Below are 14128 nucleotides of genomic sequence, written 5' to 3'. Positions count from 1 at the left end.
TTACAATGAAGCGATGGGACCAGATGCCAAGATCTTAAATTTCTAAATGTTGAGCTTTAAGCCAACTTTTTCACTTTCCTCTTTCACTTGCATCAGGAGGCTCTTTAGTTCCTCTTCGCTTTCTGCCATAAGGGTGGTGTCATCTGCATATCTGAAGTTATTGACATTTCTCCTGGCAATCTTGATTCCAGCTTGTGCTTCTTCCAGCCCAGCGTTTCTCTTGATGTACTCTGCATATAAGTTAAATAAGCAGGGTGACAATATACAGCCTTGACGTACTCCTTTTCCTATTTGGAACCAGTCTGTTGTTCCATGTCCAGTCCTAACTGTTGCTTCCTGACCTGGATACCATTTAACACTAAAATGATAAAAGATGTTTTCATATTGTATGAATTAGTTTCACAGAAGCTAATTTCTTTGCTTTCTATCAAGTTACAAAAATGATCTTTCTTTTTTAGATTCTATACCAGTTGATTTAATTATCCTTTTATTGATTTAAGGTCAAATTATAAAATTTTTACTTTAAAATCTGAGTAAAATAACCTGAAGGAATAAAATAACTTAATGTCATAATTTTGTACCAAGTTGGGCAGGGAGAGAGATTGACCTTTTACATGAATATGGGGTGTGCAGGTCAGTGTGAATGTCCCTTTTCCTGTCCCATATTCTTTTTTCTAATCATCTTATATTTGAACCACAGAATCTTCTGAGTGGAGAAATTATCTCCTGGAAGTCCTAGGTAAAAAATAAATTTTAGTCAAGAAGAAAGATATGGCATCAATGATTTTCAAATGTTTTTGATCACATACCTATATGGAAAAAAAATTAACACGAGTCCTTAAAAATATGTTTATATTTATTTATGCATTTATTTGTGTGTTTATAAATAAGACCCAAAACTTTCAAAGAGTTTTCTATGTGATCTTATGGGTCTGACAACTTGTTTTCAATTGTAATTAAACTTTTATGTTCTCACAAATGTGTCTCAAATTGGGAATAGGAATGTCATTTTTGTTATTTTGGAGACTGTGTTTACATTGTTAGTATCATTTTAAAGGCTAATTTTGCAGCTACTCTTCTATTCTGTAAGTGTTTACCTAGTTAAACTGATAACATAGTTGATCAATCCACTTAACCAGACCCAGTAAATGGCAGGATGGCATAGTGTACAGGATGTGGGCAGCTAGTGAGGACCTGAGTCATCCTAAAGTGAGAAGCTCTCACTCTTCCATCAGGGTACCTCAGAACAGTTCGTGACCCATATCCTCTGACATATGGATCTGACAAGAGAACTTTGTCGACTGATTCTTAAAATGCTAGTAAATTTCAATTACAAATTTTTTAGACCAAAAATAAACTTTGAGAGGAGTTTTAATAATCTTGCTTCCAACTCTCAGCTTTTCCTGCTTTGCAAATGATTTTATTAAGCTATTGATCCTGATTATCAAATTAGACTAGGTTTGTTTCTCAAGCTGACTTGGAAGAAATCAGAATGAAATAAAACATCTATGTTTAACAACACTTTTCAAAACTGGGTAACAGTCCCTGAGATTACTTTGGAAGGGACATGGTGAAGAGGGATGGGGCCTCCCTCACCTGCTTAATAGATATTTATTGTGTATCTATTACATTTCTGCTTCTCTGGTGACTCAGTGGTAAAGAATCCACCCACCAATGCAGGAGACTTGGGTTCAATCCCTGGGTCAGGAAGATCCCCTGGAGAAGGAAAAGACAACCAACTCCAGTATTCTTTTCTGGGAAATCCAATGGACAGAGGAGCCTGGTGGGCTACAGTCCATGGGGTTGCAGAGAATTGGACACAACTCAGCGACTAAACAACAACAACAATTTTATTTTTAGGTATCAGGGACTCAAAGAATAGTGATGTATATCTTCAGCTTTCAAGAAGCACATATTGTTTGCAATTCATGGGGAGCTATTTGGCCCCTAATTGAGAGAGGGAGGAAGGTAAGGAGGGATAGGAGTGGGGAGAGAGAAAGAAAAGGAGAGCAAGAGAGACAGAGACAGAGAGAAACTATATTTCTCCATATTTTTCTTTGAAAATTAGCTTCCAATCACAGTGGCATTCATCTTCTATATATTTCCCACTGTTGAGCAGGTAATTACTAACTTGGAGGGTCTTCATGTGTCATCTCTTCAATAAATAAGGCTTTTCTGGTTTTATCCTGTGTGTTTGTTACAGTACCACCTCTACCGTGAGATTCAGTTTGATGTCCCTGAAAAGCCAGAGTTGGTGACTTTCAACACCACCTTTGGAAAGTTTGGCATTTTCACGTGCTTTGATATTCTCTTCCATGATCCTGCTGTGACCCTGGTGAAAGATTCCCACGTGGACACCATATTGTTTCCCACAGCTTGGATGAACGTTTTGCCCTTTATGACAGCTATTGAATTTCATTCGGCTTGGGCAATGGGAATGAGAGTTAATCTTCTTGCAGCAAACACACATAATGTCAGCCTAAAAATGACAGGTAATCCCTGACCAGATGAGGTTTGCAGATTATATTTCTAAATGGGGAGAAACTCATGCTTTGGATACGACCAGTTGTAATTTTTTTTAGTCCTTTGTTGGGACTTCTCACTAAGCTTGTATTCATTCACCAAAAAAAAAAAAAAAAGAAGAAGAAGAAAAGAACAGCTACTGTTGGTCATAATAGCTATGTCTGTGTTAAGACTTTTATGTGTATTATTTCATTTATCCTCACAACTCTATGTGTGGGCTGAGTATTACCAATCTGGTTTTATGGATTAGAAAACTGATACACACAAAAACGCAAGTAACCTACTAAAGGCATCAGCTAGTAGGTAGCAAGAGCTTCCTTGGTAGCTCAGTGGTAATATGCCTGCAATGCAGAGACCTGGGTTTGACACCTGGGTTGGGAAGATCCCCTGGAGGAGGGCATAAAAACCCACTCCAGTACTCTTGCCTGGAGAATTCCATGGACAGAGGAGCCTGGTGGGCTACAGTCCATGGCATCTCACAGAGTCAGACGTGCCTGAAGTGACTACTCAGCAGCAGTATGTAGCAAAGTAGGAAACTAAACAAGATGTGCTCTAAAACTGGTGAAGGCAGAGCAGTGTATTATTGACATGTTGCTGTACAATAAATTACTCAAAAAGTAAAAAGTGGAAGTGGCTTAAAACCACAAACGTTTGTTATCTCACAGTTTGTGTTGGTCAGGAACTTGGGAGTAGCTTGGGTGGTCATGGCTCAGGCCATCTCTTCAGGTTACATCAAGGTTTTGCCTGGGCTAAAAGTCACTTGAAGACTTGACTGGGGCTGGCAGGTCTGCTTTCAGGATGGCTCACTCATATGGCTCTTGGTAGGGTTCCTCTCTTTTTCAGTTGCTGTTGACAGGAGACTTTCATTTCTTGTCACGTGGGCCTCTCCATAGGGCTATGTGATGTATCCTCATGATATAGCAGTTGACTTTCTCCAGAGCTAGTAATGAGAGAAAGATAGAGAGAGACAGGGGAAAGCTACACAGCTTTTTATGACGTTTCTACCATCATTTCTACCACGTTATATTCATTAGGAGTATGTCACTAAGCCAAGCCCACACTCAAGGTAAAACAAATTAGATCCACCCATTGGAGAGAGGAATGATGAAGAAATTTTGGACATATTTGAAAACCACCACAATGGAGAACAGGAGGGACTGTTCTTTTATATTACCTTCCTTACCTCTCAAAGGGCTAGTGGTAAAGAACCTGCCTGCCAATGCAGGAGACGTAGGAGATGCCAGTTCTATCCCTGGGTTGGGAAGATCCCCTGGAGGAGGAAATGGCAACCCATTGCAATATTGTTGCCTGGAGAATCCCATGGACAGAGGAGCCTAGTGGCCTATAGCCTGTAAGATCTCAGAGGATCAGACACTATTGTAAAGACTTAGCATGCACATCTCAGACACTTCAGTGATTCAGTGGTTTTAATATTTGGCTTAATTTTCTGTTATGGTAATAAATTATGTTCAAAGTTTATTGAATGAGACCATTGATCATTCAATTTAATCTCCTCCAGTGGAGAATAGGAGAAGTACTTAGGTGTTCAGTGCCTTGTGTTATCTTGTAACTAATCTTGTGACATGACCATATGCTCAGTTTTGATGGGGAAACTGGGGGTGTTGGGTTTGTTTTTTGTTTTTTATAAAGACTTGTCTTCCATTCACAGGCAGTGGTATCTATGCACCACACTCTCCCAAAGTCTACCATCATGATATGGAAACAGAGTCAGGAAAGATCCTCTTTGCAGAGGTGGATTCCCATCCCCGAAACTCCTCGACCTACCCACCAGCCATGAATTGGAGTGCCTACGCCACCTCCATCACACCCTTTCCAGGACCTAAAAATTCCTTCAGGGGATTTATTTCCCGTGATGAGTTCAACTTTACAAAACTCTCTGAAAGTGCAGGAAACCTTACAGTCTGTCAAAAAGAGCTCTGCTGTCATTTAAGCTACAGAATGTTAGCAAAGGAGGGGGATGAAGTGTATGTTCTAGGAGCTTTTGCAGGACTTCATGGGAGAAGGAGAAGAGAATATTGGCAGGTAATCTCAACTCAAGTGAAAACGAGTGTTTGGGTGTGAGTAAATTCCCAGGTTAACTTTTCATATTTGTCCCAGGGAATCAAGTGCTTTTTCTTGGCTTGACTCCATGCATTGCCAGCATCACACACATACGCTTTGGGATTAATCATATGATATTTGCAGGGGAGCTAAGTATCATCTGATTGCTTGCTTTGAACACATTAAAATATTAACCTGATTTTCTAATTGACTAATGAACTAGCTTGCATATTTAAGTGGCTTCCTTAAGTAATTTTGCTGACATATCTAAATATAAAGTCTTATTTTAACTTTTAAAACTAACAATAAGTAGGGATATCATTTTTATTTTAACTGCTCTTGTAACCATATTCCTAGTCATTTCCTGCCCTTCCAATGACAAATTTTAAAATGCACATTTTTTGTATCGTGATGGCTATGCATTTGTATTTTATTATTATACTCTGTGCCTCATTGCTTTCTTCTAAGGAAACAGATATGAAAAAAAAAAAGGTCAAAATTCTAACCATCCTTTTGACTTTAGTATTTCTGTTGCCCAAAGAGTTCCACTTTCTTGGACCAAATGCCATTATCTGACATGCCAGATGAATGGTTTATATCTGATACCAGTTCAAGCTTGTACTGCTCACTGTGGGACAGGCCAATAAATTGAGATATGAGTTGTTGTGGAAAGGAACAGTGACCTTATTTGGAAAGCCAGCAGACTGAGGTGGTGGACTAGTGTCCCAAAGAACCATCTTTCCGGAGGTAGAAGTCAGGCTTCTTTTATATTGAAAGGGAAAAAGGTAAAGTCCTGGTTCCAGTCAGACTCTGGAAGGGAAAGGTACATTTTTTTCTTCTTGTAGTCATTCATAAGTGGACCTAGTCTAGATATTCCCTATAAGCTAAACAAAAGTATTTTAGCTTATTGCATGAAAGGCACTATTCTCAGAGACAGTTCATTATGTATAATTTAAGCTTATAGACAACCTCCATTTAAGCTTACAGGTGACACAGTGGTAAAGTATCCACCTAGCAATGCAGGAGATGTCTGAGACTTAGGAAGATCCCCTGGAGGAGGAATTGACAACCCACTCCAGTAATATTGCCTGGAAAATTCCATGGACAGAGAAGCCTGGCAGGCTACAGTCCAAGGAGTTGCAAAGAGTTGGACATGACTGAATAACTGAGTGCACCAATCTCCATTTAGTGATGGACTTATAGCAAAAACAATAGAATACAAAGGTTAAAGTAAAAGAACCAGATCCAATATGGAGTCGGATTTGTTCTTTCCTATTATGAAAACTGGCTTCTTTCTTTCAATCCACTGGTTGCCCAGGATGTGTGGGTTGGCTCTTAATCATTTGCCATTTCCAATAAATCAAGTAATTGTATGATCCAAATCCCTTTAGCAAATGGAGAAAATATTTTCTTTGCTGTAAACTGAGTCAACAGTTCTAGTACAAGTAACTTAGATTCAAGGTGTTGGATTTTATCTGCATCTCTTCTACACAGGTATGCACAATGCTGAAATGCAGATCTACTGATGTGACAACTTGTGGACAGCCAGTAGAAACTGCTTTGACGAGATTTGAAATGTTCTCTCTAAGTGGCACATTTGGAACAGAGTATGTTTTTCCTGAAGTGCTACTTACTAAAATCAAGCTGGCACCTGAAAAATTTGAGGTAGGAGAATTTTAAGAGTTTCTTCATTTTATCTGTTTTTTGAAGTCAAACAAAACAGGCTAAGAAAACAGTTTCTGTTAACCTTTGCTGTGTAACAAACTTCCTCAAAATTTCATGGCTTTACGCAATAACCATTTCTTTAGCCCTGATAGTGTGGTTGGTGCTGTGAACTGGGTGTAACTAAGCTGTTCTACTGGACTAGAAGGGGCTCAGTTGATCTTGGCTGGGCTCATTCATGCATCTGCTGCTAGCAAGTGAGTTGGCTGGAGTTGGTTGGTTTGTGATGGCCATGTCTTGAAATGACTGGAGGCACATTCTGTGGTCCCTTATCTTCCAGAAAGCCTGGGCTTGTCCACATGTTAAATGAAAAAGTCCAAGAGCATGAATAGAGAAAGACACAATAGGCAAGTTATTTTCAAGTCTCTGCTTGGACCATGTTTGCAAGTATTTCATCCACCATAAGCAAGTCACATGACCAATGTAGATTCAAAGGGTGAAGAAATAAATGATGCAGAATTCTCAATGGGAAGAGCTATGAAATCATATTGTAAAGGGTATGGATAAAGGGCCGGGGCGGTTTGTGACCATATTTGTAACTTACAGCAACTAATTCTTATGTGATGACACCTTGTTGGAATAAGACAATAAGATACCTAAGGCCTATGAGTCTGAGAAACCATTCATTGCAGAATATTTACCTACAGAGTTTTAGTTTCTTTTTTCTAACATGTGAAGACAAACAGAAAATCAAATATTTATTTCATAAACCACAGTGGTCATAGCTAGTTCATCCACAAATTAAGCTGGTCTCAAATTAAAATTAAGATTCTGCAGGTTGATACCTGCTACTTAGTACATGGTGCATATACACACATGTGCATACACACACCCCACAAGTTTGGAATTTAATGTCTTCATCGAACTGTGACAAATGGTGGCAGAGTTTTAGAAACTAAAATGGAATCACTGCATTTTTTGTTTTTACAAAAGAAAAATAGGATCTACGCTAATTAGTCCAAAGCATCAAGCAAGGGAATCTTTAAAATTGCAGACTGCTTATGATAATATATCTGTGTCTGCTTGTATTATCAGATTGGAATATGTCATATTTTGTAAAAATGTTTAATTCTGTGACACCAACAGTTTAACATACAGCGCAGCCTTAAGGCTGGGAAACTCAGGGAACTGGAATCCTTGGCTGCCATAGAACCCAGTAAGGCAGAGAATCTCAGGAGCACATTGAGGCTGGAACAAAAACTTTGGTGCCGCCTGTAGAAAACCATGATCAGATCTGATGTAAGAGATCTGGAACTGAAATCCAATTGTTAAAAGTTGATAGCCTGGCACAAACATGTGTCGATAAGTTGAAATTATCTGCAAATTCAAGGAAGTGAAAGGAGGGAGGGTAGGGTTCACTCAGGTAAGCTTAGGAAGACATGGGATCTAGCGGTATGTGTGCACTGTATCTTGCAAGCCTTGCCATTCATTTCATTTTTTAATTACAGCATAATTATTTTACAATGGTGTGTTAGTTGCTGCTGTACAACGAAGTGAATCAGCTATATGTATACATACATCCCCTCCCTCTTGGATCTCCCTTGTCACCACTCATCCCACCTAGCTAAGCCTTGCCATTTCAACTGAGCACACAATCTAATTTTCTGGGTACTATTTTGAAAAATTTTCCCCATGCCATGTACTCTTAGACTTGTATCTCTTTGAGGAATTACTCCAAAAGAGGACAGAACATTTATCTCACAGAAGAGTCTCATCCATGGGAGAAAGACAAAAAACTGTTGGCGTTTTCCGGATCACGTTAAAGTTCCAAAGTCTGAGATGCCATGTGACTATCACTCTGAACCACATCAATATACTTGAAGAAGCAGGTGGTGCTAGCTGATGAGAATTTTAAACTTTTCATCACAAATGGTTTCAGGCAGTAGGAAACAATGAGAGAATAAAACAAAATAGTAACTGGTTAAGCACTTAACTCGATACTGTTTGTTGATCTCAACTCAAAATTCTCAGAATTAGTCATGCTACCTCCCATCCTTGGACACTGGCCCTTTATTTTTGGATAGAAGGAGGAAGGAGAGGGAGGGATTGTATCTACCCTGGCTCAGATGGTAAAGCATCTGCCTGCAATGTGGGAGACCCAGGTTCCATCCCTGGGTCGGGAAGATCACCTGGAGAAGGAAATGGCAATCCACTCCAGCACTCTTGCCTGGAAAATCCCATGGACGAAGGAGCCTGATAGGCTACAGTCCATGGGGTCACAAAGAGTCGGACACGACTGACTTCACTCTTTAAATTTAGCACTTACAGAGACTCCCCTGGCAGTCCAGTGGTTAAGACTTTGCACTTCGAATGAAGGGGACATGGGTTTGATCCCTGATCAGGGAAGTAAGATCTTGCATGCTACATGGTATGGCCAAAAATGATACTAAATAAATTAGGCACTTACATTATATTTATCATTTGGGGCATATCTCATCTACTGCAGCTCATTTGCAAAAGGAAGAAATGAGATACACTGTGTGTTGACTCCTCAGAGCAATAAAAGAGGCATTTGTCTGCTGGCAAGCAGGGGTTTGGTATAACAGTTCCTTGGAGGATGTTTCCTAGTTAGGGTACTGGTTTTCGTTTCACAAGTGTAGATTCTCTGTGGCATGACTTTCCCTGAAGTTCATCAGGTTCTAAGGAACAGACACTAAGTAAACACATAAGATAGACAAAAGGAAGAACCAACTAACCAAATGAACAGTAAAAAAAAAAAATATATATATATATATATCAATGATCAAGAATTTTATTTTTTAGTTATTCTTTCACTGTAAACTTTGCAGATCATGTTAACTTGCTGATCTGTTAACTTGCTGTTTCTAGAGATATCAGTTCTAAAACCATAGATGACAAGAGTTTTATAAGAGTCACACCAACCGTGTTTTCCTGAGTGTTTCCCCAGTTTCCCTGGTTATGGACTCTCCATTAACATACATTTTACACATTATCTTGAAGATCACTTCTGCAGAGATTTCAACACATTTACTTCTTATCTTTTCCCCACCCCTAGTCCTAGCTAAGAGAATGAAGTGTTACTAACCACGACTCTGGGAAACATTGCTTTACTATTTGGCTCAGATGGTAAAGCGTCTGTCTACAATGCGGGAGACCTGGGTTCGAGTCCTGGGTTGGGAAGATCCCCTGGAGAAGGAAATGGCAATTCACTCCAGTACTATTGCCTGGAAAATCCCATGGACAGAGGAGCCTGGTAGGCTACAGTCCATGGGGTCGAAAAGAGTTGGACACGACTGAGCGACTTCACTTTCACTTTTTCACTGGTATATTATCAGAAGTCTGGTCTCGGAAACTAATTATATAAGTTTGTGCAAGTCAGTTCACCTCTGAATTTGCTACCTATAAAGTGGGGGAATATCTTCCTCACTGATTTGGGAATGCATGTGAAAGCACTTGTACAGTGAAGCATTGTACTAGTATCAGGATGTATTTTTAGTTAGTTACCTCAGAAGGTTTCCCTAGTTAACCATTTATCAACAACTAGAGGAAAATGTTGCCAGAATTAGGCCACATGTACTGAACATAGTGTAAGTATAGGTCAATGTGCAGACAGACTGGAGGAGTAAGAGACCAGGTCCCATTGTAAATCAGAGTCTCTGGGGGTGAGACCTGTATTTTTCCATAGTCCCACATTTTGGTGGGTTGCTTGATTGATTTGATTTTGGTGGGTAAGAACTACCAGTGTAAGAGAATAATCAAAAAGATCAAATTATATTGAGTATATACTACTTAGGAGGTCAATTAATTATACAGTATATTTTAGGAAAATTTGTAACAGGAAACTAGTAAAAATGCTAAGTTCTAGCTAGAACCTAAGAGACAATCACTGATATGGAAAAGTTAATCCCAAGGAAGTTAACATAGACACGATTTTACTATATTAATGAAAAGTCACAAGAAAACTAAATATTTGTGTTTAACTTGTTTCAAACTTTCACCCAACTATAATTTGAAATATACCTTTGGTATTTCATTTTTGTTCCTTTAACGAACAATTTAGTAAACAAGGAACAATTTAGAAACAATGAAAACTAACTACCAACAGTTTGTGCATTTGACAGCTTGTTAGTGAGCTGTGTTTTTATGTTTATGTGTCACCACAGTAATTATCTTTGAGGATATTTAGCTATTTTCTACTTCTAGTTATGAAGCATCTAATTTCTTACCCTCTAAGTTCTTCCCCCATCCAAATTGTCCTTTCCACAACTGATAAATTCATTTTCTTTATTTCTTGTTCTGTTGTCTGTCTATTTGTGTTTCTTTCTATAAATTCATTTTCTTTATTCTTGTTCTGTTGTCTATTTGTGTTTCTTCTTGTTCCATTATTTTCCATACATTACTCCCTTACAGAGAAGCCTCTGTGACTTCACAATTTTTGCATATCTAATCCTTGCTCTTCTTTTAGATCATATGGTTTAGTCTTCTCTTCACTAACCTTCAACTAGTGATGCACTATAAATTGTAACAAGCCACTCTCTAAGGGAGAAACAAAGCTCTGATTTGTGGGATTTGCCAATTATCATGGTATAAATACTCTTACCATGATCAATTTCAAGAACAGCCATGCTTAACAACCAGCTGTCAAAGTTCCTGGAGATTTAACAGTCTGTTGTTGTGAGCTTACATACCACTGCACTGGTCTCTGAAACTAATTATGCAAGTTTGTGCAAGTCAGTTAACCTCTGAATTTCCTACCTATAAAATGGGGAGAATATCTCACTGCTTCTAACCAAATGGCAATGAGAAAGCATGCACGTTGTTTAGCACACTGTGAGTCTGGGGAAGGCCACCCACCTCACCCCTCCCAGCCCCTGCCACACACACATATTTTTATTTATTTATTTTAATTTTTAAAATTTTATTTTATTTTTAAACTTTACATAATTGTATTAGTTTTGCCAAATATCAAAGTGAATCCACCACAGGTATACATGTGTTCCCCATCCTGAACCCTCCTCCCTCCTCCCTCCCCATACCATCCCTCTGGGTCGTCCCAGTGCACTAGCCCCAAGCATCCAGTATCGTGCATCGAACCTGGACTGGCATCTCATTTCATACATGATATTTTACATGTTTCAATGCCATTCTCCCAAATCTTCCCACCCTCTCCCTCTCCCATAGAGTCCATAAGACTGTTCTATACATCAGTGTCTCTTTTGCTGTCTCGTACACAGGGTTATTGTTACCATCTTTCTAAATTCTATATATATGCGTTAGTATACTGTATTGGCCTATTATACAGAGTGAAGTAAGCCAGAAGGAAAAACATATTTGTTTTAGAATGAGCCTTTGCTGCTTGATTTCCACTTGGCACAGTCTTCCATAATACAACCCCAGGGAGAAACTCCCAACTGCTCCTCCTTGTAGCAGGTTGTTTCCCAATTTGGGAAGCTGACCAGTTCAGCTATTCCTTCTCAGACTTCCTAAGCACATACCTGCTTCTCTTGCCAAGATACTATTATACTGATTTCTCTCTTTATATTTGGAATCTGCTCAGTTTTACCATTAACTTTTAAGCTTCTTGAGGGAAGAGTGCTATCTGTACTCTTCTGGCTCCTGGTTATCCTGAATATAATTGGACTTGATAAATTTTTGCTACTGATGATTTCTGACTCTGTTAAAGGTTGTGTTACATTTGATTGTGTAAACTCAATTATTGAACCTTATAGAAAGGCTCTAGTCTTCCTTACATATAAAATAGCTGTCCCCTACCCTTCCCACCTGCTCCCCAAGCCCTGGCCCCAGGCCCTTTTCCTAGTAACCTACTTGATCAACTGTGATATCTAGGATGGTTTCAGAATCATGAGTCTGCTTGTAATGTATATTTTAATTAAGTTGGCTATACTCTTCCCACTTTTTCTTTAGGTACTAGAAGATGGGCGTTTGGTAAACAAGAATGGATTATCTGAGCCTGTCCTAACAGTGTCGCTCTTTGGGAGATGGTACACCAAGGACGCACATTCCATCTCAGGCGGGACCAGCAACTCAGCAACAGCGTACCTGATGATACCCACATTATTAATGATCATAACCTTGCGGGATGCTGTGATGGTGTAGAACATTGCTTTATCATATTCATTGATTCATCTCAGATTTACTAAGAAATATTGAATGACTAGCTCACTAGTATAGACCAATGATTTCCAAATATTTTTTCTTCATCAAGGATTATTTTTAAGGGCTACAGTAATTTTGCCTCTTTTTTTGGCTATGCTGAAATGTCACAGTATGGTATAATGGTATGATTGATGTTTGGGCCAGATGGATGTGGATCAAATCCTGGCTCCAGCCTTGTTTGCCATATAACATGTGTCTACTTGTGTGTCTGTTAGCAGGAGCAGAAGAGATTCAGAGACATTTTAAATGTAATGATGGCCTTGGAAGAGAGCAGTACTGATGGGAATGAGGGGAACTGAGAGATTTATGACTGAATCCATTTGACATTAAAGACAATTTGAATTTATTCAGTTTTCTGTGCTAATGATTGTGGGGGTGATTTGCTTTCTAATCAGATGGAAACAAACCCATTGGAATTCCACTGGAAACATAAACTCCAATGTTTAAGTTTATCTTAACAAAAAAGTTGTTTTGAGATGTTCTAGAAAAACTAATACCCAGTCCAGTTTCTTGGGTAGTCATAGCTCCAAATAGTCCTACTTAACAGCTATGGTTTAATTTAAAGTCACAAATACCATAAAACAAAGACCATGACAGTTAATAGTAACACTATTTTCAACATTGAGTAGTCTGTTTTTAGTGATGGGGAATGTACATGTATGCAAATATTCCAAAATCATCAAAACTGTATGCTCTTTTATCTCTTCATAAAATATAGACCATTTCAGATTTGTCAATTTTGCTTGAGGAAGTTAGACATTATGCAATGGTTTTGTGGTGTGCTTTATGATGCATGCACAATCATATTTCACTTTCAGAAGTTTCAGTGTTGACTGGTAGTCAGCCTCTGAAGTTAAACTCACTGGTTGGAGAAAGATATAAACAAGGATTTCCTCACAGATTCTAAGGGACAGTTCTTCCCCTGATTCACATTTAGAGTTGTCAGCTATAGTAGAATTCATTAAAAGCGAAAGCAAAAATGAAAAACAAATAGCACCAGTCCCAAGGAAAACTAAGAGCACTTAACTGTAAATTGTTTGCATTACAATGTTTTAATCCGTATCTCATCAGTGGTTTTCACATGCACATTTTATTTACCAAACAACTCAAGTGTAGTTGCATTTGGCCTTGATTCAGGGAAATGTACCTAAAGGAGTAGCTCTTTAGAAAGAGCTACTTTTTAAATAAAATGTGCATGTGAAAAAAAATTAAAGTACTAAGAATGGATTAAATTTAATTAAAAAAATTAAATTACTAAGAATGGATGCCCCAGATGGATGTCTGTCTGTATTTGGGACATGACAGTTCTGTAGATCCTACTGTAGGAGATATAAATCTTTCATTGGCCAGACCATACTCCCAATATGACCATATATGAATTCAGATTTACGTGTCTTAGGGATGTATAGAACATATCAGTGAATTAGTGAGAGCAGTGTCACTGGGACATGATGTAAAAGAAATTGCTTATAATTTACTCTTGCTCAGAGACATCTAGTATAAATACGCTCTTGACCCATGAAAATAAAAATAGGAAGTGTGTAGATGGAGAGTAGATGTGTGCCTTATCAGTCAGTCCTAACTCATGCCTCATGACTAGGAACCTATTCGTAAATTGAATATCTTATTAATGTAAAAGAAATCCAAATATACTAGAAAAAATAATAAAGGGATAGTACAAGAC

General features: G+C 38.5%; 1 protein-coding gene across 3 annotated transcripts in view; it reads left to right on the top strand.

Moving 5' to 3' along the window:
* Window positions 1-12790, top strand: part of VNN2 (vanin 2) — a 29235-nt gene extending 16445 nt beyond the window's left edge. The window contains exons 4-7 of one of the 3 annotated variants that reach the window (XM_019967454.2): window positions 2204-2492; window positions 4193-4566; window positions 6079-6249; window positions 12193-12790. In XM_019967454.2, coding sequence (XP_019823013.2) covers window positions 2204-2492; window positions 4193-4566; window positions 6079-6249; window positions 12193-12384 — 1026 coding nt within the window. In that variant the 3' untranslated portion in view covers window positions 12385-12790. Of the gene's footprint in view, window positions 1-2203; window positions 2493-4192; window positions 4600-6078; window positions 6250-12192 lie in introns of all 3 variants that reach the window. The other 2 variants (XM_070796176.1, XM_070796178.1) reach the window with 2 other exon arrangements.
* The last annotated feature ends 1338 nt before the right edge of the window (window positions 12791-14128 follow it).

Source organism: Bos indicus, chromosome 9 (assembly GCF_029378745.1).
Source record: "Bos indicus isolate NIAB-ARS_2022 breed Sahiwal x Tharparkar chromosome 9, NIAB-ARS_B.indTharparkar_mat_pri_1.0, whole genome shotgun sequence".
Taxonomy (NCBI): domain Eukaryota; kingdom Metazoa; phylum Chordata; class Mammalia; order Artiodactyla; family Bovidae; genus Bos; species Bos indicus.
This window is presented reverse-complemented; position numbering and strand designations above follow the sequence as displayed.